At 50.0% G+C, this 25,101-nt stretch overlaps 1 protein-coding gene across 5 annotated transcripts; it reads right to left on the minus strand.

The window, feature by feature from the left end:
• Window positions 1–24,819, minus strand: LOC113948423 (opsin-5-like). 5 transcript variants are annotated; one of them, XM_027646046.1, is made up of 9 exons: window positions 24,784–24,819; window positions 16,878–17,025; window positions 16,191–16,289; window positions 14,200–14,288; window positions 6,714–6,801; window positions 4,933–5,095; window positions 4,239–4,366; window positions 2,349–2,677; window positions 1–1,542 (listed from the first exon to the last, which is right to left on the minus strand). In XM_027646046.1, the coding sequence occupies exons 4-9, from the start codon at window positions 14,227–14,229 to the stop codon at window positions 988–990; spliced, it is 1,293 nt and encodes a 430-aa protein (XP_027501847.1). In that variant the 5' UTR covers window positions 14,230–14,288; window positions 16,191–16,289; window positions 16,878–17,025; window positions 24,784–24,819; the 3' UTR covers window positions 1–987. The 5 variants fall into 5 exon arrangements, with proteins under 5 accessions (XP_027501847.1, XP_027501846.1, XP_027501845.1 ...); XM_027646045.1 differs by lacking the exon at window positions 16,191–16,289; XM_027646044.1 differs by lacking the exons at window positions 16,191–16,289; window positions 24,784–24,819 and adding an exon at window positions 10,559–11,018 and having other exon boundaries at window positions 16,878–16,887.
• Between the last annotated feature and the right edge of the window lie 282 nt (window positions 24,820–25,101).

Below are 25,101 nucleotides of genomic sequence, written 5' to 3' on the forward strand. Positions count from 1 at the left end.
TTTACTTTAGAAATGGACAACTTCTGGGACACGGTGACTGGTCAGCACGGACACCACGGGATCCCCTCGTGTGACAGTGCCTGGGACGGGGCAGGGGAGCTGCTGGGGGGCCTCTTGTGGGGGGTGGCTTTGCATCAGGACCTTGGCACAGCTTCTTGGTCCCTTTTTTCCCAACCCCTCCCTGTGGGTGTACTGCCCACACTGACCTCCAAGGGCCAACTCAATCCTGCAGGATGCTGTTGCCCTGGCAGCTGCTGCCCTGTTGTTCCTGTGCCAGGGACACCCTGTGGCCACAACCCCATCTCCAGGATGTTGCTCAGCCACAGATTTGTCAATCCCTGCCTGGAGACCACAACCTGGGACTGCCATTAGTCACTGTAGTATTATTGTAACCCCAAATCCTTGCTCTAAACACACGACAGTGGTGGATTTCATTCAAACGGAGGGAGTGGGGTAGCACAGCTGGCACAGAGAGCAGTCCCTGAGAGCTATAGTGAGGTGCTTCATAATCCCAAGTGAGGTAGCTGTGTGACATGGTCCTGCTCCCCAGCAGGAGAGGACATGGCTGTGGGGGCTGCAGGAGCCAGCACTGAAGGTAGATGCCCCTCAGGGCCTCCTGGCCCCTAGCCTGCCCTGCCAAGGACAGTTTTTAAGACAACCAAGTTCCTACTTGGTCATCAGAGCACCAGGATGAAAACTAAAGGCCAAGGGCCCAGAGAGCAAACAACAGGAGAGACTACCCTGGGCTGTACTCTAGGCAGATCTCAGGCACTCAGGGTCTGGTTTTGTTCTTGTTTTTGCAAGTGCAAAGACCAGGCTTAGAGTTACAAGAGCCAAACCAGAGCGGGAGGCAAGGCTGGTCTTATATTTTCACATCACTTCATCTACAGAACATCTGGGGACCCGCTGGGTATGTGGGTGAGAGGAATGTTGTGTTTGGGTTTGTCCTGCGGTGTGCTGGCAGGACAGAGCTGGGCACAGCCAGGCTCAAAGCAGGTCTTTCACCAGGGCTGATGGCAGGGCTTCCCCTGCCACATTCACAGCACCCAGGCCCGACCTCTTCCGTGTGACCAGCACCATCACCTGCACTGTCCTCTTCAGCCCTGGCTGGCAAGCAGCTCCATCGGCCAGGATGGCCAGGGGACCGTGCAGGGGGGAGCTGCTGGGCGCCTGGGGGGGGTTGTAGCACTTGGGGTAGTTGCTGAAACACTCAAAAGCGTCGTTGCAGTTTCTGCAAGCCCCGGCGTGGCCACTGACGCCTGGGGACGGGAAGGGCTGGAGTGCTGTGCTCGGGCAGCTGCAGCAGAGCAGGGTGCGGAGGGCCCGGAGGAGCACCCTGTCCTTGGAGAGGAACTTGTGGAAGTTGGGCTTGAAGAGCAGGTACACCAGTGGGTTGTAGAGTGTTGAGGACTTGGCAAAGACGGCCGACAGCACGAAGGCCAGCGCTGGCACCTGGCTGGTGTCCCCGAGCAGTGCCCACAGGGCAACCACAGCATAGGGGGTCCAGGCAGCCAGAAACCCCAGGCACACGGCAACACTCAGCTGGAAGAGAAGGAGATGGAGATGGTGGTGTCAGGAGCCTCCTGTGGCACACAAGGGACACTGACACCCCTTCCAAAACTCAACCATGTGCAGCTGGACCCCAAACAGTGCTCACATCCCCAGGGAAAGGACCTCTGCGCCTGTCACCCTGGAGCACTGTGATGTCAGACATCAGGGCAGCAACTCAGCACATCCCATGCATAAACCTGCTCTCACTTCAGGCAACTCACACCCTGTCCCACCTGGGAAACTTGGGAATTGCCTCAGTGCTCCACAGCAAGATGGCTACAAAGGACTCAGACACCTTGCTGGGATCAGGTCAGTGTTGGACCCCAAGAGCCTTTGGAAGCACTGAAAATCCCTCCAGCAATCTGTGGTGCTGGCATGTAGGTTGACTGGGATGCCTGGAAGTGGGCTGTGCTCAGCCCCCCTCCCCTGATCGGACACGGCTTGCCAGTCTTGCCAGGCTTGCAAGCTGTTTTCTTTCATGCTGTGTTTTTTTTTTTAAAGGGTATTCACTTTTTTTTTTGACATATCCTTGGTAAATTATAGTATTAGCTTGTAGTCTGGGGAACAATGACTCATGCAAGCTCCTTTCTGATCTTTTCCAATGTAATTTAAAATGAAAACTCCTCCACCTGATGGCTTTAAATGAGAAATATGTTATTACCCACACTGACACAAGCACCTGGAGAATTCATCAGGAACAGCAGACACCCGACAGGAGGGGCCCTGCTGCATTCACCTGCCCACAGGGTGGGGGGCTGGGGCACCCCGAGGCCCTGCAGCCCCCCAATCCCCTCTACCTTGAGGAGCAGGCTCTGCAGGCTGCGGGCTCTGCGCTGGGGGGATGTGTGCTGCTGGACGGCTCTCCGGGACACCCACACCGTCCACAGGATCAGCGAGTAGGAGGCGAGGATGAGGAGGCAGGGGAGGAGGTAGCAGAAGATGAAGAGGGCGAGGATGTAGAGCGTGGCCTCCCTGCTCGAGGTTTCCCAGGTGATGCAGCAGGCTGTCCCGTAGGGCTCGGGGCCGTAGCTGCCCCACTCGGCCAAGGGGGCCGTGGCGAAGGTCAGGGCGTAGGCCCACACACACAGCAGCAGCACCGCTGCGTGGCTCGGGGAGAACCTGTTCCCTGAGGCAGAGGGACTGGGGTGAGGGTGGCTTCTCATGGTGAAGAGAGGGGACTGCAACCCTGAGCCACCCACACCTGCAGGCCCTGGCACAAGGAGCCAAGACAAATATCGGGGTTGGCCCCAGCCCGGCAGAGAGTGGCAGGATCGGCCACAGCCCCTTCGGCCTCCGGGGAATTGCTGGGAAGGGGCTGTGTGTGACACCTGGGGACACACTGCACCCACAGCCCATGGGCAGCCAGCAGGGTGGCTGGGCAGCTGCCCCTGCCTGGGACATGGGGCAGGGGCTGCTCAGGACCACCCCAGACCCTGCCACTGGAAGGACCTTTCCCTCCCTGCAGACTGAAACTCCATCTCCCCCATCAAATCTCAAACTCCCTGATCTTCTAAAACTCACTATAAAGTGCTAAATCTTCAGCCATACATAGAAGTAACATTTTTTCTTTGAAACTAAGCAACTAAAAGCACATTTTGATTATGCATTTCCTCACAGAAGGTGGGCTGGGCTGTAGATAAGCCCCCTGTGTTAGACTGCCCAGCACAGGCCAATGGAGAGCAGAATATGCTCAGGGAAAAGCCACCAGCACCTGGGCTACCTTTCAATAACCAGCTTTCATCTTTATCCTTCCTCCTACCTTTTTAGTCACCTCCTGAGCTGCTGTGCTGGTACACAACCAAGGTGACTCTGCTCCAGCATCGTCCTCGAGGCACTGAAAGCTGCTGGGGACAAAGCATGCTGGTGGCTGGCAGTGGCCACCGGCTCAGGGCAGACTGGCAGTGAATTGGGAGAGAGGGGAGAGGATGGACCCTGGGTGCTGGGCTGCAAATCAAACTACTACCTCTGATTTCCCATTTTATTTCTATTTTTGGTCTTTAATGCAAAGTATATTCTGAAGATGCATGCTAGAAGGAGGATTAGCAGCTGAGCTGAGGAAATTAAGAACTCCAAATTGGAGGAGGAGCTGTGTAGGGAATGAGTAGGGAACACTCCTGGGCCCCCTTGCTTCCTCAGGTGCTCTCTGCAGTGCAAACATTCACCTTAGCTCTGTGGAGGACATCCAGGTAGAAACAGGGCTACAGAGAGGAGCTACAACACTGCAAACCCAGCCCTCCTGTATTAATTATTTCACTGAATTATATACATTTGGCTTATGGCTCTCTCACCAGGGACCAGGGAAAGCAGCTCTTGTTGCTCTGTCAGAGTTTGTGGTTTCCCAGACGCAGAGTCTGCTCTGGTCTAAGCTCAAGTCTGTGAACGATTGTTCAAAAATCTGCAACCTGCCCTAGTACAGCTGTGTGGATGTGGCACCTGGGGGCATGGTTTAGTGGTGGACTTGGCAGTGCTGGAGTAACAGCTGGACTCTGTAGTCTTAAAGACTTTTTCCAACCTAAACTTATTTCTGTGATTCTAAGACTCAGTGCATTGACTGGGAATAGGTTGCCTCTGGGCAAAACTTTTCCAGAAGATGTGGATCTGACTCACTACAAAAAAAAAAAAAAAAGGGGGTTCTGTTGGCAGAGAGGGCTGTAGGTATGGATCAGGTAACGCATCCCAGCACTTACCATATGCTGGGTAACAGACCTTGAGGCAGCAAACCGTGCTGAGCACCGTCAGGCTGGCGAGGCTGCACAGCCCGAACAGGACCCCGCAGAAGGCATAGAGGGTGCAAACCGCCCGGTCAAACAGCCACCTGCGAGGAGAGCTGCAAGTGAACCCACCCCTCCCCCTGCCCAGGGCAGCTGGATATCAGCCCTGCCACAGGAGTCATCTCCATGGTCCCTGCTCCGCAGGGAGGCTGGGAATTTCCCAGCTGCTGGTCCCACACCAGCAGCAAAGCTGGGCACATGTGGGGTGGCCCCAATGGGCTGCACAGGTACCAGCACCTGACTGAGAAAACATGGGTGTGATCTCGCTGCTAATTTGTTCTGTGAGCACCCCAGTGACAAGCACGGATGGAGCCACAGGTGCAGGAGCTGCCCTGCTCCACGCTGGCACACACCACTGCAGTGCTTGTGCCACGTGGTGCTGGCTTGGAGATCCACCACCCCCCTTTTACAGCAGGTCTGTGTGAGGAACCAGAGGAACCAGAGGGACCAGGGAGCAGCAAAGCACCCGCGGTGGGGTGGATGTCTGGGAGCTTACACAGTGCCCCAGTGCCACCAGGCTGAGGCCTGGATCCCCCTGCACCCCCTATAAGGGATCTCCCCATTTCCAGACAGGGTTTGCAAACTGCCCCCTGCCGCTTCCATGAGGTACCTGTGTGCAAAGAAGGAGGAGGTGGCCAAGGGGAAGAGCGTCACCGTCATGCTCAGGTCACTGATGGCCAGGTTGACAATGAAGAACTCGGCAGGTTTCAGCAAGGACCTCTTCTGATAGGCCACCAGCAGCAGCAGTGAGTTCCCAGAGAAGGACATGATGCCTGTGGAGAAGGCAGGGGAACAGTGCTGTGTGTAACAGAGCCAGGAAGGGAACAAGGAGCATCTTGAGATGTTTGGAAGCAAATACCAGAGAAGTTTTATGGAGCCTGGAAAGGGCTCCAGGCTTCCCTCTCTGGACTCTGGGCTGAACAGGGGAGGCCATGGGACCCGCAGAGCTCTGTGAGCACATCTGGAGTTGCTTTACATTGGACCTGATCCCTTCCCCTTCCTGAGATCCTACAGAGGCATTTGGTAGGAGGGCAGTGATGGGATGAGACTGCAATGGGTTCTGGGTGCAGGATCTGGCCAAAGTCACTTCTTCCAGCTGGAAGGAGCAAGGGGGACACTTCCTTCCAGCTAGACAAATAACAGGGGCTTTGTGCAATTGTCCTCTGATGTGAGGCCAAGGAGCTGGGCCCCTTCCCCTTTGTAATTTCTTCCTGGCAATGTCACTCCTGTGACTCTGTGCTGTCCAATATCATGGTAACAAAACAAACAAGAAGAAAGGAACTATGAAGATCAAGGAAAATCCAGACTAAACAAAAGAAGGCTCTCTGTTTGCTATTAGTGTATTTAAACCAACAGTGGTGATTAAAGTTTTATAACAAGGGCTTTCTCTTTTTTATTATGTAATTGTGCTTTCATGGAAAAGAGGTTTCAGTGTTCTCAGAAGGGGAATCTTTGCTGCTTTTTAGGCAGGTTGGGCAGGATAAGAGTTTCTCCCTAATGGATTAGGCTGTAAATTAAATCCCATGGTAAGAACCAGCTTCCAAAGCTGCTGAATGGCCAGCAATAAAGTTCCCCTCAGGAACAGGATTCTCACATGGGACCTGGCCAAATACAGAGCTTTGGAGGCTTTGGAGTTGCTGGAGGGCAGAATGCTGAGATGTTTGTCCTTCTTCCCAGCCTCACAAGGCATTTTTCCCACAGAGTGAGTCTCACATCTGTGGTAAGCACATTTTATCAGCTGTAGGTGCCTACAGGACTGCTGTCAGTCCAGTGGTGTGAACCCTTTGGGTTCCTCATCCTCACAGATGTAAAAACCTCTTCTAGCATTTGGGAGACAACTCGCTCAGGGCTCAGAAGACTCGGGAGGCTTTTCTTTGCCCATCATTCACTTCTGGCCCACACCAACCAGGTCTGGGCCACCTCAGAGTGAGGCCCAGCCCCTCAGTTTTGCCTGCTGGCTTTTCAGTGCCACTAGCTCCAAATTACAGAACCTTCACCAGCAGCTTCTGCTGAGAGCAAGGGCCAGCTTGAGGTCCAAATCCCCTTCAACAAACATGAAGCTGGTGATGCTAACAGAGTCCCTGCCCATCTCAGACTGGGTGATTGTGATAGGAGTTACAGCACGTTCCTCAAACGTTATTCTTCAACTTTCCAAATATTTGAAACCATAGCAGGCACTTGCAGTTCCCCTGAGAGGGGAATGCAGTCACCAAGCTTTGGCCAGATCATCGTTTTGAGTAATGTGGGAAGGGTCAGCTTAATTATTCTGCTAATGACTGGACACTTCTGGAAGCATTAGTGGCTGAAAAGGCCTGGACATCTCTGGAAGGCAGGCAGGCAGCACCTGGGCTGCCTGCAGCAGGGACACAGGGATAACAGGGCTTTCCTTACCAAAGACTAAATAGAGTGTGCCAAAAATCAGGTCTTCTCTCTCCGATAAGGTGGAGGTGAACACCGAGATGTTGGACACATTTCCCATCTGCAAAGCAAGATACACATACAGATGAGAGTGAATTTTGGCAAATGAAGGTGTGCCCAGCTCCCTTGGTTTCTGGGAGGACAGCTCTTGGTCAGCTGTGTGGAACCCCAGCCCCAGCTAAGCCTGCCTGTGGCACCAACCATGTGGAAAGGGAAGGAGGGAGGAGGTTTTACTACTTGCTCATCAGCTTCTAAGTTTCTCTTCAAAATTCTTTGAGAAAGTGACTCTTTCTTTCCCCTCAACAACAAACAGATAAAAATGGTGCAGAGCTCCCACAGGCACATTTTGGATGTGTGCACTGAGATACCAGCCCGTGCCTTTGGGATAAATACACACACATTTGGGTAGTTACAGCTCTGTCTGGGGGACTGAGCCACTTGTTGCTCTGCCCATCCCTGTTGCAAGGCTGCAAGGAAGGGACCTGCAGGTCCTGGTGATGAGAGCTCTGCAATGGTGCAAGTTGGGTGAGACCCAGCTGAGGGGTCAGAGGGTTACAGAGATGGCCCAGACTCTGGGGAGGCCCCCAGGGAGCCACTCACCCTGGGAGCAAGGGTGGTGCAGAGGAGAGTGAGTCCAGCAGGAGAGGAGGAGGTGGAGGGGCTGGAGGCTGCACCCCCATGTATGATGGGGGCAGGAGGACATAGTCCCAGTGGTGAAAGGGGGCTCCTGGGTTCATCTCCTCCACAGAGCACCCTGGATGCTCAATGCTTCACAGTCCAGCAGAAATAACCTCCTTTCCTCTCCTGTGCTGTTCAGAGGGCAGAGATTTTCCACATGCAGGGACAAGTGATTTATACCTCCCTGTACAGACCAAGTGACTCTGGCCATGAGGACAACATCCTTCATTAACCTAATCGGAAACAACCTTCATTTAGGGCTGGGCAAATCACTCCTGAAATTCTCATAATGCACAGTTCTCCCCCAGGCCATATTTCATCTTCCTCAAGAGTCCTTAGAAGCAGCTGAGCTGAACACAGCACATGCACACGGTCTCTCTGAGAGGCTTTAGCAAAGCATCCATTATAAACACGGAACCAAGGGGAAAGAAGGGACTGTGGTCACACAGCTGCACCGGGGACAAGACAGGGCAAGGCCCACCATGAACAGTCTGGAAGGAATTGTTCCTGCTCCTCAGCGTGCAGGCACACACGCAAAAAGGAAGAGAACTGGCCAAGCTTGTAGGTCTTTATTTCCTTCAGATCCCTGGCAGGTCTCCATCCTGCAATACGTCAGGGGACCTGCAAGTGTCCTGTGAGATCAAGCTGGCAAAAAGGGACAATAATCTGCAGGACAGGAACTTCTATTTCTGACATTACTTGAGATAGGCCTTATTTTTATGATTGTGCTTGAGCTACTTGTAAAGCACACATCACTCCCTGTAAGACAGAACTGATAAAAATGCACCTCTTGCACTGATCAATGCGCTGATGTCATTGACACACAGACAATAAATCAGTTTTATAGAAACATGGAGAGCTATCACTTTTGTGCCCGAAAGTAAATCATAAACTGGGTCCTGTAACCTCGCCTGTGCAGCAGACAGGCAAGTGAAGTTGAGATCAGCACAGAAACTAGTGAAAAATCTCAGACTTTCCCCTGCTGCTTTCACTGGGGGCTTGTAAAGCCTTCCCCCATCTCCCCACCCCCACAACAAATTAGGAGGTGGTGCTCTTGTCTGAGCAACTTTGGGGGGGGAGTGCTAGGACCTCTTCTCACCTGGCCTCAGGAGGTGCTTACATGGTCTTCTTCCTTGTGGAAGCAAGACAGTGAGTAGTCTGCTTCCCTGGCAATTCACAAACCTGTTCTGATTCTTCTTGTCCGCTGAAAACCTGCCCAAAGGTCCCCCTCCCACCGAGGTTCTCCCTCAGGTGAGCATGTGATGAGGGAAGCTTGCACAGGCCTCCCTCTCTGCTGTCAGCTTTAGTGGATGGAGAGCGACAAGCTGCAGAAATATCAGTGCAGGTATTAAACACATTCACAATAATTTCTGACAGAAACAGCTACAGGAGTTTTCTTCCAACTCAGGAACATTTCAAACGCGTGACTGTGCTCAATGAAGACTGGATCTGTGGCTCCTCAGGGAGGGATTCAGCCGAGACTGTCTCCTCAGGGTAGCCAGCCAGCACAGCACAGCCCTTCAACATCAAACTGCTCAGCCACGTAGTCTCTGGACATACAGAGCTACTGCTGAATTTGATTTAAGCTCCATTGCTCAGATTCTGTTCTGAGAAGAGACAGACTGTGAAAGCTGCTTTCCCCTCAATTTAATCAGACTTCAAAATGAGATGAAGTTTTCCAAGTAGCTGCTGCCACAGGTACATTACCAGGAAACCCTTGTATTCTGCATCCCAGCCCTTATTCTTGTGTTCACAGGAAGAATCAAACCTAAACCTTGACTTACATCCCATGTCCATGTCTGGCACCTGGGAGGGCACTGGCATGGCTGGACTGTCCTGGTCACTCTGTCTACGTGAAAGATCATATATTTTATTTCATGTGATTGTCGGGTTTGCTCATTTCCCCTTCAGTTGGGGACAGTTGCTTTTCTTCAGCCAGCATGCCACAAAGCCATGTCTGCCTTGGAGAGGAGGAGGAAATCTGATAAGCCTGGAAACTCCACTGACCTCCAGACTCCTTCAATAGTAAAGAGCAGGAATCGATTTCTGCAGTTCCCAGCACAGGGGAAGCTCAGACATTGCTGCCAGCCTAGCAAACAGTGCAGGGCTTAAAAAGTCACAGAAGAGCAAAAGAGCAGAAACGAGAACTGCTCAGGATCTGAAGGACAGGCAGCCCTTGGACCCCTTCCCAAAATCACAGAGTTCTCCTCTGCCAGGGCTGCCCATCCCTACCGACTACAGACAGTAAAATCTGCTTTCTGCCTCAGTTCCCCACCCGGGACTCTTGCAAGCTCCTTTGCGGGGATGCAACCCCACTCACACCCCAAGCGTGTCTCTCACTCACGCACCGTGCCCGTGGTGGCCCCGGCGGGGAGCAGCGCTCACACCCCGGGCTGCCACTGCCGGTCCCGTGTCCCCGGGACATCCCCTGCCCACGCTGTGCTCCAGCACCCCCGGGAGCGTCCCCGCAGCCCCGGCTCATCCACGGCCCGCGGGGCCGGGCTCCCCGCCCTGCTGCAGCCGGGGACACCCGGGGCACCCGCGGGAACGAGCTCCCCCCACGTCCAGGGATGCTCGGGGCACTGTGTCCCCTCGGGGCAGGGGCTTCCCCGCGGCCGGGCCCCCCTCACCTCTCCTGGAGGAGCCTCCGGCGCCGCCCGCTCCGCTCCCCGCCGGCGGGAACTTACCGGGACGGGGCGGGATCCGCCACAGCGCTCAGCACCGTCGGGACGGACAGCTCCGCGCTCTGTCCCTCCCGCACCTCTCTCTGTCCCGCACCGCGCTCCGCCCGCAACTCGCTCTGTCCCTCCCGCACCGCGCTTTGTCCCTCCCGCCCTGCCCGCAGCGCTGGGGAGGCTGAGGGACACCGTCCCCGCATCCAGGACAGCCCCCGCGCTGCAGCTCAGCCCGAGCACCCCCTTCTCCCGCACCCGCGCCCAGCCAAGCCCAGCCCAGCCCAGCCCGCTCCCCCCGCACTCACCGGCCTCGGAGCCGCGACTTTCACAGCAAGAGAAACTGAGGCACAAGGAGCGTACTTCAAAGCAGCACTCCACGGATCCACCACCTCCAGGCTCGCTTTTCCCTCCCCGCGGCCGCCCCCTCTCCTCCCCCCGAGGGAGGCAGGCCGGTAACTCACTCACCTGTCCTTGCAGATCCGCCTGGACAGCAGACAGGACCCCACGGTGCCCTGTGTGGTGCTCCAAGGACATGCTTGGAGTGACAGGGGGCACAAGGAGAGGGGGATCACTGCACTGAGCCTGTTGCCATTGGAGCTGGGTATTGCTTTCCACCCAAAGCATTTTACCTGTCTCTGCTTGGCAAAGCACAAGCCACGACCATCACTTAAACGAGCATTTTCTTAATTCCCTCCACACCAGGAGCTTTCCTCTGGTTGCCAGTTAGAAATGGGAATAGCATCAAAATCCTAATATTCATTTTTAGAGCTCCAATAACTGTCAGGACTGCTGGTCAGCTTGGATTCAGGTGCTTAAATTTACTTCAGAAAGGACCCCCAAACCTGGAGAAATGCACAGCAATAGCCTTATGTCCTCTGTGCGCTTTGGAAAGAGGCTCCATGAGAATCATTTATGGACTCACCAGCTATGTAAATAGATACATACTGAGATTATTATAAACTGAAAGTTAGTTGTTGTTTGTGTTCCAGAAATACAAAAGGCCCCAGCCAAGTCTGAGGCCCTGTTGTACAGCCCCCCCACACGGCCAGGGTTAACCCAAAAAGCCCAACATCCATCAGGGAACGTGCCCCTTTTCCTTCTTTCACCTGGAATGGACCTGAGGGATGACGTTCATGACACCCCAAGGAACAGAGTCCTCAGTAGCATCACAAGCTCAAAGAGCAGCAGCAGCACTTTCCCCTCCACACTGTGCTGCCAACAATTACTAAACTTTGTGGGCATGTTTGCACAATTGCATTATTTCTTTAGCATAGTTTCCTCTGGAAACTGACCTTCCTGTCAGTCTGTCTTTCCTCAGCAACGCTGCTCCTCCCCAACATTTCATTTGTCAGCCAATCTCATCCAGGTTTGGAAGAGGGACTGAATTCTTTGAGAAAATTTGGTTCCTACTTGGTTTGTGCAGTGAGGCAAGACTCAAAGGAGCCGGCTGAGAAGGTAAGAAAGCCCAGTGGAGATGCCACAGAGAAGGCACTGACCTGGGTTTGCTGCCTCCCTTGTCTGCAAGAGATTTCTCAGAAGAGATGGAGGAGCCAGAGGCTATGGAGGTGATGGGACAGAAAACCAAACCCGTTCCGAGGAACCTGGCAAGTCATGTTATAGCCAAAAGGCAACCCAGCTCACCTCCTAAAGCCTTCAGCCAGCTCTGCACACAGTGACAAAGCCCCAGAGAGCTGCCTGGCTGTGCAGCTGCACCAATGGAGCCTTATATTCAGTGCTGGATGCTCAGGCTTTCCCTCGAGGGCAGTGGCTGTTTCCTCCACATGCTGCTGGCTCTCCTGTTCCCCAGCTGCTCCGTGAGGATGTGGGTATCACTATAGCACCAGGTGAAGAAGGGACAGTGCAGCCCAGCTGCTCCCTGTCAGAGGTGCTTTAGAGTGTCCTTGCCCACCCTCAGCTTAGCATTTCTGAACTCCAGATGGTGGGAAGTAACCTGAAACTCATATCCCACTGCCTTTGAGAAACCACCAGCTCAGCACCAGACCCAGGACCCTTTCCTGGGACCATGCCACTAAAATGCTGGCAGCACAGCTCTGGCAGTGTCAGAGATAAGGAGGAGATGAGACTTTGAGAACCACTAGTCTGGCTGAGTTTAGATCTCCTGCCCTGTGGTTCTGCCCCTGTGCTGGAAGGCACTGGCTGCAAGAATTTGTAAGTGCCCCAGTGCAGTCAGTAAGTAACTCGAACAACTGTGCACCCAACTCATATGTGCAAATACCACCACCTTTTCCACACAAAAGGGGCACTGACACAAAAGCGCTGCATGTGGAGACGTGTGTTTGCAGTTCATTTATGTGTGTAGTAACTGCAATGGAAAGCAGACACACAGTGATGCCTCTGTCCTGTGTATCCCACCCCAGCCCCAACAGCAGTGATGTCTGCTGAGAACTCTCCCCCCACTGCAGCATGTGCTCAGGGAAAGTGAGCAGGGAAAGCTGGTGGTAGGACAATCTCTGGCCACTTTTCTGCACTGCTGGTGAAATGAAAAGCACTCCTGGGGTACCAAAGGGACACAGCAGAGCACCTGTTTTCTGAGACAAAGGAGAGGCAATGCTGGGATAGCAGACCAGCTCATCAGATCTGTAAGAACTTAACTTAGATACTCATAAGACAATCAAATATCAACTGGGGATAGGGAGTATCCTGGGAAAACACTGGGAGTTCCCCAATACCAGGAGATTGGAATTATTCAAAAGGGGGAAAAATAAAAGGAAGAAACAAGAAATAAGCAGATTGGCGTGGTGGAGAGTTAATTCCCATGCTCACTGTGCTGTGGAACAGGTGTCTGAGAGACCATCAAGCTACAGCAGCATTAGAAGAAAATTCAAGCATAATATATAAGATATTCTAATTGCTACATCTAATTATGAGGAAGAGTAAATCACCATGAAAAAATTATCTGTCAAACAGAGCATAAACATGTAATTGACAATCACACTGAGAGCTGTCATCTGTTTTCAGGGGCTGCTGCTGCAGATACAAAGATAGTACTTGTATCCATAAAGTAGAATAGTTCTGGACTTATTGTGAAGTCTTATTAATCTGATAAGTATTTTAATATTTACATAAACTTCATCCAAAAATTAAAACTTTTCCAAGCATATTTTCTCAAACTGAAGACAGGTATGAGTCTGCATTATCCAGCTGGATTCACTAAGGCAGCTGGACAGATGTTTATAGCAGTGCTTGTGAAATGTCTGCTACTAACCTAACTAAAAACAAAAAAATCTTTAATTAGCCATTAATTTCCTCAATAATACAAAAGTCTAGCCTACGAGTCCTAAAGCTTTCAGCATTAGGACTCTCAGTTTCCTTGGTTGCCTCTGCTTGCCTCAGTTTCCCTCATAGGAGAAAGCAGATCGCAGGGATGTTATGAGGCACAACTTAAATTTCCAAAATGCGTTGACATCACTAGGTAGAGATCTGTTCTGAATGCTTCATTTTTATTTATCATAGTCTAAACAGAAAATCAGTCAGCAACACGCAAGTGCAAACTGAACCATTAGAGGAGCTTTCAAGAGAAGAGATGTTCAGCTTTTTCATTAAGGAGCAGTGACAGACACAGATTGGGAACGTGTTCCACGGCACGAACATGGAGCCCAGCTGCAGCCTGAAGGACCACAGTCGTTTGTATGCAAATGAAAGAGCTGAAACATGGATCTGTGACAGCACAGGTGTGCAGAGATTTGGAAGCACATTGCTCAATCTCCTACAGAGAGGATGGGAATACTTTTCTCTCTTGCACCCCTGGTTTGTTCCTGATGCATAAAGCAACACAGACTGCAAATTGCTCTCATCAATAATCAAGCCAGGAGAGGCAAAAATAAAGTGACAGCGAGCAAGGTGCCAGGGCTCAAGTGGCAAAACAGCTCTGAGGATATTGTGCTCAAAAGACATGCTATCAAAACTATTCATGAAAGAGAAAGACTTTAATAACCACTTTGTGCTGGTCAGGGAGGACTGGGGACAGCCTTGTCCTTCATGGTACTTCAGAGCTGTGTCCTTACCATCATCTCCCAGGCAGGTGAGCAGCAGGGTGATGGGATGGAGAGGAGGAATTAGAGCTGTTATGCCCCACAGTCACTCACCTGGGAAGCAGGAGGCTCGGGGAGCAGCATGAGGAGCCAGAGGAAGTGCCCTGGCAGGCCATGTCAGCAAGAGATGGAAATTCAAGCTCCTGTGCAAAAGGGGACAGTCATGAGTCTGAGTGTGACTACAAATAGCCCAGCCCCATGAAAGCATCCCATCATCAGCGCTGGGTGGTCACAGGAACATGAGCCAACTCTGCTGCCTGAGCCAAGGCTGCTGTGCCCAGCATTGTCCAGGAGCTGAAAGGAACCTCAGCCTTCAGCCAAATGAGACATTAGCCCATGGATGTATTCACACTGAGCACAGAGACAACTGGGAGGAAACAATCTCAATACTCGCCCGGGTTAATGACTCAGAGACCAGTCCACACAGCTGTGTCTGGCACTGAGGATATCTGCAGGAGCAAAAGGCTCAGTGCCAGATGCAAACACTATCTCCACCCTGCAGGCCAGTGTTAGTGGCCAGAGGGAGGGGACATCCCTAAGAAACAGCTCTATTTTAAACATGATGGGCAGCAACGAAATTGCCACATGTGGGGTAGAAAGGCCTGATGTGCAGGTGGGAGTGCTCACCCAGCTGGCCAGTCACAAACACAGCACAGCACTGCCCAGAGTCAAACCAAAGGGTGGATCTTGCACCACATCCTTGCTAGGGATGCACTTCTGCTCGTTTGATGTTCTCCCTGCATGGCCACCAGCACAACTACAGCCCAAACCTGCTGGAACTAATACAGAGGCTCTGGGTGGGATCCTTAGGACTCATTCCTTTGTCAGCACTTTGTATGTGCAGAGAAGGCCACGTGAGACCAAATAAACCATCCTAAACAATCATTCACCTACTCACAGACTGTTCCTGTGGTGCAACTGAAGTGAATTTCTGTACTGACCAAACACAAAAGTGTGGAACTGAAGAGAGGGCTTTGGATGCTGCTCAAGTGGCTGGTTTATGCCCCTTACAGAGAGGTCCAGACGGACTAAACAAAGCAGATACTTTGTAAGTCACAGCCCAGCTCCACTGCCGTGCATGAGCAGGGTGTCTTAGTGAAGCCTTATTGTCCCCACTTGGCAGAAAACTTGTGAAGACCAGTTTGAGAGGTCTCCAAGTCAGCCCAGCTGCAGCTAAAGCATTGCATAGTACCACTCTTGGCTTCCACTCAGGCCACAAGAGCATTTAATTTTAGAGAGCAAACAGACAGCATAGACTAAAAGCACTGATTTCAATTGCATTCATAAAGCAGACAGCATCCTAAGCTTTAGAACAAACAGAGCTCAACACAATCAGTGAGGTCACAAATGTTTCCCTAAAAGCATGCTCCTAATATTTCTGGCCTCAGTAACAGCAGATTGAAAGATGTGCTTGGTCAGATTTATAAACACACACGCATACAAAGAAAAAAATCACCATAAATAGGCACAGAAGAAAATTCTGAAACAAAATTGCCTGAATGTAGAGTGAGGTTCTCTGTAAAGCCTCATCCCCCCTCTCTCACTACCCTCTGGAGCAGGGATGTACCAAAGCAGTCACAGTATATCACACTAATGAAATTAATCTGGAAAGCATCACTTCCAGTTCTGTTGTGCTCGTTTTCACAAATCATGTCATCTCACTGGGCCCCTGTCTCTCACCTGCAAACAGCATTAGTGTATTTGTCTTGCACACAGCGTGGTATGAGGTTCTGCTCATTACCTGTCTGTGCCCGGCTCTGAAATCTGCATACAACAAGTTCTTCAGCATGCCAGTCACATTTTCTCCTTTGGTATATCTCCCAGGCACATTTTGTACCCACTAATCCTACCCATCAGTCTGTTGTGCTGTCAAGTGACTCACAGATGTCTGTGCCCATCGCTTCCTGCATCTGACCTTAAAGGGAGGGGAGAAACCCCACCACGTTTGTCTGACAAGATTTAGCCCCACTAGCTGATTTTTATCAACTCACATTTCTCCCACTGCTTTATGTTCTCTACTGATTTTATCACCACCAGATTCTCACCTAGCCCAGCTGAGGTCACACGCACTGGCGCATAATTTCCTGAACACTCCTGTGCTGAAGAGGCGGCTCAGCATCTTTGCAAATGGGTCAGGGATGGATCTGAAGGGTAATATTTAGTGAGAAACAACGCTAGGTGATGGCATTCATGTAAGGCAGATCTAAGCTACAAGCTACACATGCTGTTGCCCAACTTCCTACCATCTGTACACCAAACTTTCAGCTTTATGTTCAATAGACATTAATCCCATGCTTGTCTACTTCGGTGGAGGCATGAGGTAACACATATGTTGCTCTTGAGATGCATTTCCCCCCCTCACAATTTGTGCCTGTGACTGTAATGGAAATATATATTAAAATGTATGTTCCTGTTCTTGTATTTGGCTTTTCAGTGCCACCCACAATTCCCATTGCCTGCATAATCTGGCTTCCCACATCCCACTTGTCCACTGTGCTTTGAATGCTGCCTGTTTACTTAAAGTCCAGCTGGCCAGAGTTTAACCCTTAACTTTCAGGATCCTCTCCAAGTCAGCCCTGCTCAGCTCCACAGCCTGACAGGACACTGCAAAGTATCCTTGGGAGCACTGTGGGGGCTGGATCCCACCCAGGGTCAGCACACTGGGAGGAAACAGCCACTCAGCAACCAAGGTGCTCCCTTTTCACCCTCCCCTGCCATGAAGAGCATCTCACCTCCTGCCATGGTTTCACAGCAAAGTTCAGGGAAGAGATTGAAGCAGATGGAAGCAGGGAAACGTGGAATAATAAGCTGATGGTCCTCAAGCAGGCTCTGATGCTGAGAGTCAAGGGTTGGCCTTGTGGTGGAAGCCTGGCTAAAAGCCTGGAAAGCAGAGGGCATAAACCCCAAATAGAAGCAGGTTGCACACAGAACAGCTGAGAACCACCCACAGAGACTGTAGTTATCCCAGCCACAGTGGGATACCTGCCTTTAAACATCACTACAGGGAAAACTCCTCCTGCTCATGGCTCTCCCACAGCCATGATAAGGGCTGGGTGGTGTGAACACTGCAAAGGGTCCATGTGCTTCCTGAAGTTATCTCAGAGGGAACAGATGTGCTGAGATCAAAGAGCACTTTAGTTCAGCCAGTCATAGCCGAAATTAGCACAGCCTTTGACTGTGGTGTCTCCTTTATGCCTGATTTTCCCAACAAAACCAAAAAGAATGGCTCACCATTAGGCTCCCATCATACACTGGACACATTAGACCAATAAATATAATTTTCTGCAAAATCTCTGCAAGTGAACAAGCAGATCCATTAACATCCACCCCAGCTCACATGTGCACTGCAAAGTGGAACCATTTCACCCAGCACTGGCAGACCAACACACGCCTCACACTCTGGAGTGAATTCCTTTAATTTTTGGTCTATTCTTTTCTAATGTTCAAAGGCTACTTTGAAAACAGGCAGTATATTATCAAGTTATTTTATTTCAGGAAAACACATGACAGACTAATTTCCATTAAAATGCATCAATTTAAATAGATCTTTAGCTGGACCTTCAAATTGTTCCTAATTAATATTCCCTTTGAAATCTATCAACTTTCTTTGCTGCCACCTTTTCTGCACTAGACTATAAAAATAGTATTTCAAAGAAAAGTCACTTTTATATGTAGTAATCAGACACCACTTCATTATCAGACTCAATTTTTAAGCCAATTTTCCCTCCTCCCCTCTGAAGGACTGTCAGGCCAATAACTTTCTCCCCTTATCTTCCTACTCATTCCACTCCTTGGCACGGGTGTAATTTCTTTTCCACATTTCTTTACTCCTGGCTTGACAGTTTTTAATGAGCCTTCCACACCTGTGGTTTTATCTAGCATTAATTCTATCCCCTCAGTTCCTCTCCCTGTTGCACAGATCAGGTTTAAACACACTGCAATCAGTGGTCCTGCCCAGCCTAAACCAGCACAAAGATTATGGTACCAGCCTTTGGTTTTGGTATAAAACTGTGTCAGTCGTGGTCTAAAGACACTGTGCCCTGGGACTGGTGCATAACCAGCTCGGGGCCTCAATCAGATTTCTAGCTGAACATTTTCCCTAACCAGAAACCCACTTACAACCCCCTTTGCTGGCAACAGGAGAGCTCTTGACCAAACACAAGTGGAAATGGGGCTCCCCTTCGCAAAGGTGCTCCTGGGGCAAAGCTGTTGGGTGGCCTGATATCAGTGTTTGGGGAAAACTGTTCAGCCACAGCCCCTGGGGAGAAGGGGGAGATCTGAACACCCCTGCAGATGAGTTGGTGCTTTTCACAAGCACCACGTTCCAGGGAGTACAAATGGAGAATCTGGGACATGACTTTCAGTTTGACAGGGAAGGTGCCTGCTGACAATGAATGAACTTTCTTCAAGCTTTGTTGGGGAAAAGACAAATACTAAGTGCCAGGGAAACAAAAATACCCCATCACTTCATTCTATCCTGTCACTCTGAACAATGCAGTGCTTGTTTTTAGGGCTCCTTCTCACATGGCCATACAATTTCTGAACAGAAACCCACAGTGCCGAGCACTGACACAAAAATCACAGCCCATAGTCATTATCTAGTCATATGGAAAGTATCTGACTGAGGAAACAGTGTCCTTCACTGGAGAGCCTGAGTGATAAGCTGCAGGCAGAAAAAGCAGAATCAAATCAGTGTCAAATCCACATTCACTCCAAAGACATGTGAGCATCCTACTTGTGCTCAGTAAAAGTCATTTTGCCAACAGCCTCTGAGCCTGTTGAAAAGCAGGAAGTACAATGAAAGGAAAAAGAGGATTTTTAAATCAAACACTGAAACATACCAGAAAATGCCCACAACAGGCCCTGAGATACAGACTCGGGAACAGCCAAGAGGCAAAAATACAGTGATTATACCTTGTACCACAGCAGGAACATTTGGGTTTGATGGTTCCTAGCAAGCAGAGTTCTTGGTGGCAAAGCACTGTACGTTTTGCACTTCTGCAGCTATGTGATGCTTTCTAGGGTCTCTCAACTTTCTTTCCCCCAAATCATTTTTATAGATCTCACAGTGCTTCAACATATCCCAAAAATTATTTTACAGAAAACAGGTTGTTTTGTTCCACGGCTTTTCATTGCACTGCAGCTAAGCCCAAGTAGGATGATGGCTACACACCACATCTTCATGTCTCAACTCCCTGCAGAGCAAGACCAGACAGACACCAGGTCCCAAAGGTATCTAGACCATTGCAACATTTAACAGGCCATATTTTAAGCTGTGAGCACTGAACCAGGGAGAAAGAATTAAACTCCAGCTGCAGGCAGATCTGCACTGAAGACAAATTTGTGCCAAAAGTTTTCAGTGTGAGTTACCAGCATCTGAATACTGCACCTTTCTCAGTTGTGAAAGGAGGCTCTTGGACATAAGCATCATTTTATTAAGCAGCACATAATGCTCACTGTAGTATATACAGCAGCACAGTTATCATGCTCTATTTCACAGCATTAAAAATGAACTATTCTCCAAGCAGGAGAAATCTTCATATCAAAGATTCAAGCACCACAGGCTTCGGTGCTGTCAGAAGAGATTGTTTTAATTTTTGATATGCCTCTAAATAGTCCAAGACCTTACAAGTCACAGTGGAAACTGAATCAGACTTTGATTCCTGAAGGAGGCAGAAGTCACTAGAAGAGTCCAAGCGAAGGGTGTTTTTGAAAGACTAGACATGGCAACTCTTCCCAGAGCCTGGCAGTGATGTGTGGAGTGGAGAACACATTTCAAATGACTCAGTGCTTCTCCACCTGAATACTGAAATGCAGGAGTAAGAAAGGGAAAGAAAAGGATCCCTGAGACTGACCTTTCAAGTCTGAGCTCTGAAGATACAAGGTTCTCCCTGATGTATGAGGGCCACACACAGATCAAACACCCCCTTATACCCTTAAGTACTCACCCATTCTAAATCTTTTTTCTGTTACTGATTTACATGAAGAGGTTTTATGTTCTCAAGGTGAAATTCTCCACTGGAGATCTAGGAGTGGGAGACAGAGTCTAGCAGCATCCTCTGCTCAGCTAACACATCCCCAATTCTGTCCTGGAGCAGCCACAGTATCTGCAAAAACACAAACCCCTGCAGACACAGTATCTACCCGGGCAGACACTGAACAAAACACGCCCTTAAACGAAGTATAAAGTCCCCTTAGATCCTTATCAACAGAAGACCCAAACTGCCAGATCATCTGCATGGAAGCACTCACTGTAAAAATCTGCTTAGCAGGAAACAGCATTCCTGTAACATGATGCTGTTCTGCCACTAGGTTTCACCTTATTCCTTACACCGAATTTCTACCCTTCTTACCTTTACCTATGGCCTTGTTCACCCCCCCCCCCCCTGTTTGCTGCAGCAGCTGTACATGAATCTCCTCTCAAAAGCTGGCCAAGCACATCTTACCCCCACCCAGGACAGTCTCACCGTGCTCTGTCCTCCAGCACAAACCAGCCAGGCAGTGACCAGCCCCAGAGTGCCATCTATGGCTATTTCACAGGACTTCACAGCACAGCAGAAAACACACAGGCACGCTCATCTCCCCTCCTGGCATTGGGAATATCCCTCGGAAAAGCTTCTGTCATTAAGGTCTGAAGAACAAGAGAATTTAGTCACAGCAGCAGATGCAACAGTAGCTGCCCTAAGAGGGTTTTTACTTCTCCTGGAGCGAGAGGCAGAGCGTGGGGAATTAAGCCCCTCTCCCCCACTCTCCCCAAAAAAGGAGAAGCAGAACATATGCACACAGCCCACTGATTTCTGTTGAGGTGGCCCAAAGCCAGCGTATAAACCAGGCTGGGTACCTGTGAAATGAAGCTGGAGAATGTTAGCATTTTTAGAGTCAGAAACCAAGTATAAAGCAAAAAGAGATGGAAATGGCATTCTCCCCTCAATGCACATCCCAGGACCAATAAATGAGCCACCTCCACCAGGGAAACTGGCCACCCAAGGGAAACCATGTTCCTGGGGAGGTGTTTCACAGTGGTGCTGAGCTGACCCCTCTGGACAGAAAGGCTTATGGGGCCAACCCTGGCCCTGCAGCTGAGGAAAGAGGCTTGGAGCAGGTGATGTGGCAGGTGCTATCCTTGTCTGCTTCTGCCTCTGAGTCAGCCTGTGCAAGCTGCAGCCAGTAAATCCATACAGCCCCCGCCTCCATGAGATCACCTGGGCACTGGTACAGCCAGTAAATCCATACAGCCCCCTCCTCCGTGGGCACATCTGGGAACTGCTGCTGCCAGGCACAGAGAGAGTTGTCAGTGGCACTCAGCTGATCCCCTCAGCCACCCCTTCGGTGTCACAGCACAACCCTCTCCATGAGAGGAATTACAGGAATTACAACGCTTGGCTGTACAGGAGAACATCTCCAAACCACCTGGCCAAACAGACCCCATCACTTCAGAGCAGGACAAGCCCACCTACACGCACCAAACCAAGCCAGCATAGCACTGTCAGGTGTCTGCTGGCTTCTACTGGTAGGAGCTGCATTCAGCATTCCCACCCAGCCATGCTCCACCCAGGAACACAGAGGGTCTCTCTGCCAGGACCCAGCTCTTCAGGAGATCCTCTGACCCAGTGCTAACATGGGTATCTAACAGGTTCTTCTGCACCCTTCAAGGGACCACACAGACCCTTGTTCTCCATCAGTGAGCTCCTCCCAGCTGCCACAGCCCCGCTGGGACCACACACACCCCCACAGCTCCCGGAGGCATGAGGGACACGGGAGAGGAGGAAGCCTCTCCTCCCCACCACAGACTGCCCTGTGGGAAGGTTCACCTTGAACATACTGGTTAGCATAAGTGCAATGAGACATGTAAACAGGCTGTTCCTTTTCAGACTTGCTGGATGACAGCACCTATTTTCATTGACAGTTCATTTCTTAGTGTTTTCATGTGTGCAGTGATGCAGAGTCATGCATGGTGAGCTTTGGCAGAGACAGCTCACCAGAACTGGCCGTGCTTTAAAAGGTAGTCTGTGAAGACTTCAGGTAAGGCAGTTAAATTGGAGCACATTGCACACAAAGCTACAGAGCAGATTTTACTTACTTTGGGAGAAAGCAACATTTTTCACTAAGGAGTTGATGAGCAGTTGTGGGTTGATTTTTTTTTTTTCTTTTTTTAAAGCAGGTTGATGATGAAAAATCTCAGAACAGTATGACTATCATGAGAATGATTTCTAAAGCAGGAAGCATGACAGTCCCACACCCACAACAGCAGAAGCAGCTGCCACACACAAGTTGTCAGCCACACGCTGCAGGTCTGGTCCTGCACTACTTAAAGCTATTGGAGCTCTGACACTCTCTTCAATGCAGAAAACTGCACAATGCAGAATTAACTCAAAGCCTAGATAAGACAGAAAAAAACAAATGAGTGGTATTACCCAAGTCAGAAAGTATTTCACATGCTTATCTCAAAGTAGGAACTCCTATGACAGAGCCCAGTCTGAGCAGAAGCAACAGAACTACCACCACCACTCACACTCAGAATCTGCAGCACTCAGAAAAGAACCTACCAATAAGAAATATCAGTAATTAAAACAATCTAACCTCATGTGAAGTTCCCTGCAATATGACTTCAGTGCCTCCCAGACTCTGAAAGCTGAAAGAGAGATTTCTCCTTGAGGCTAAGGAAAAAAAAAAAATAATCAGAGCAGGTTGTTTCATTTTTATCTGGAACATTTCCACCTGCCCACCTCTTTTCTGCTCAAAGCCTTTCAAAGTTCAGTGCAAGTCCATGCCTGGCTTTAAGCACAGGTGACACAGGAACCTGCTGAGTGTCAAGATGATTTTCATGGCCCCTTTGCTCTGCCACAGCAGCAGAAAGCCAGAGTTTTCTCCAGCTGCCAGCTGGAAGGGAATGGGGAGCAGGGGTGGCTGGCTGCAGCCGTGGCCCAGCAGTAACTGAAGCCTCTGACCCTGCTGTTCCTCAGGGTAAGGCAACAGCAACTCCGGCTCTCCTGAGGCATCTGAGGCAGCACAGCCCAGATGGGAGAAACATCCTGCCTGCCTTTGAAAAACCCTGGAGTGACTCTGCCTTACCAAATGGCAGGAACCAACTGGCTGTCCCTTCAGGGACTCCTAAGGAGGGCAGACTCTTCCTTTTGCAGAGGTCAGAGCACTGAAGCAGCTGGCTCCAAAAAGGCAACGACCCATCGCAAAGCCAGAGCTCCCATAGCCTGTCCCACACTGCGAAAGCAGCAAAAGCAGTGCAGGAGGGGGAAAGTAAATAATGATCTGGATTGCTCCACTTTGGGCAGTGTTACGTACCATTATTCCCTGGTTACAGGTCAGTCATCCCCACAGCTCTGCAAGGATCAAATTGCCTTTCCCGATTCTGGCACAGGGCTGGCTGCCCACAGCTGCCCACCAGCACCTCATCTGCCTTATCCAGGGATCTACATTCCCATCTGATCCAAGGAACAAACACGATCCACAAACTGATCCACACAGAACAAACCATGCTGGGATCTCCTCAGTGCTGAGCTCTGGTGTCGTGAGGACCAGCCCAGCTTCACACACAGGAGCACATTGAAATCTGCACAGAAAGCCTGTCAAACTGAGCAGCTGCTCCCTGGCTCTCCTACACCTCTCCTCAGATGGAAGAGCTTCAATTATGTGGCATGTCTGCAGGATTTGGGAGGTAAAAGAGTTGCTGCCACATCACATGCTTTAACCCTTTGCCTTCCTCCAGGCACTGTGGAAGATGTGCTGCACTCTGTTCATTTTCATGTGGTGGCTCAGTGCACAAGGCTGCCCTCAGAGTCTGGTTTTCACAGCACGGATGTAGGAGTACAAAACCACAAACCTATTTAGTTACTGATTCCCTGCCCCTACATTTTCAGACTGGCAAGACAAGTTACAGAAAACCTTCCCTAGGGGAATACAATCAACTGTAGAAAAGTACTTAAAAGTAACTGCAACGTTCAATTTTACTTAATGTTACACAAGAGCTCTAAGACATTTACATACTTACGATCTTAGATAAACACAACTACATTCCATGATTTTCAGAAGGAATCATGGAACACCCCTCACAAACAACAGACAGAGACATTTGCAGCCCAACTCGGTTGCTGCTTAGACACTTAGATATTAGGCTAAAAGGCCTAATTCACTCTCACTGATTAAGAGAAGCAACTAAATGAGAGCCAAACCAGGTTCATCAACATGTACCTTAACTTGCAGTCACCTCCTGCTTTTCTCTCAGTCTGCAGTTTTCTGGCAGCATTTATCACCATGTTCAGATTAGCTCCTGTTTCAACAAATACTGGAAAGGTGAATCTTTTTCCCTAAAAAGGGTCTACAGCATAATTAACACTAAACACATAATTAGTACTAAACACTTGTAATCCACAGTCATCTTCCAGAAAAAAACAACTTCAAGGAGCTGTCCTTCAAACCATCAAACCTAAACTACTTAACGGTGAATGGAACCTTTAAGCTTCTGTTGAGAGCAAAAGACGCAGAAAACAAGTTTATAGATCTGTAATCAGAAAGTCAGACAGCAAGGCAGCACCAAGGCTTGTTTTATATGCACCAGAAACACGTCAGCAGGAGAAGCATCACAGCGTGAGGGAAGATTTCCTGTAAAAATATTTTAGTTACCTTGAGCCTGATTTTTATAATCCTCTCTGGTACCTCCAGTAATCTCAGCAGATTTGAGTAAAGGACTTGTAGAAAAGGCACTTCAGGCATTTCAGCATTCACCTGACATGCTTTAACACAAGGAACAAACAAAAAGAATGATCTAGTTTGGAACTTGAGAAATTATCCTGCTCTGGAGCTAGCAGGATGCAAAAGGAGCCAGGTGGCCTAATTCAAGTGCCAAAATGTACCTCAGTGGTATCACACATCTTCTGGGAGATGCAGCTTCCATCAGGAAGCTAGTTAGATAAGTGTCATGGAGAGCCAAGGCTGGGAATC

Source organism: Corapipo altera, unplaced genomic scaffold (genome assembly GCF_003945725.1).
Source record: "Corapipo altera isolate COAL_440 unplaced genomic scaffold, ASM394572v1 64, whole genome shotgun sequence".
Lineage (NCBI taxonomy): Eukaryota > Metazoa > Chordata > Aves > Passeriformes > Pipridae > Corapipo > Corapipo altera.

What these genes read in the sequence shown, in the direction of transcription:
- LOC113948423 (XM_027646044.1), bottom strand. Translation starts at nt 10,717, where the DNA reads ATGCTTTGGGTGGAAAGCAATACCCAGCTCCAATGGCAACAGGCTCAG. An exon ending in AGGCGGATCTGCAAGGACAG is followed by an intron (nt 6,802 to 10,558) that starts GTGAGTGAGTTA and finishes CTTGCTTTGCAG; the next exon opens with ATGGGAAATGTGTCCAACAT. An exon ending in TGCAGAGCCTGCTCCTCAAG is followed by an intron (nt 1,543 to 2,348) that starts GTAGAGGGGATT and finishes CTTCTCTTCCAG; the next exon opens with CTGAGTGTTGCCGTGTGCCT.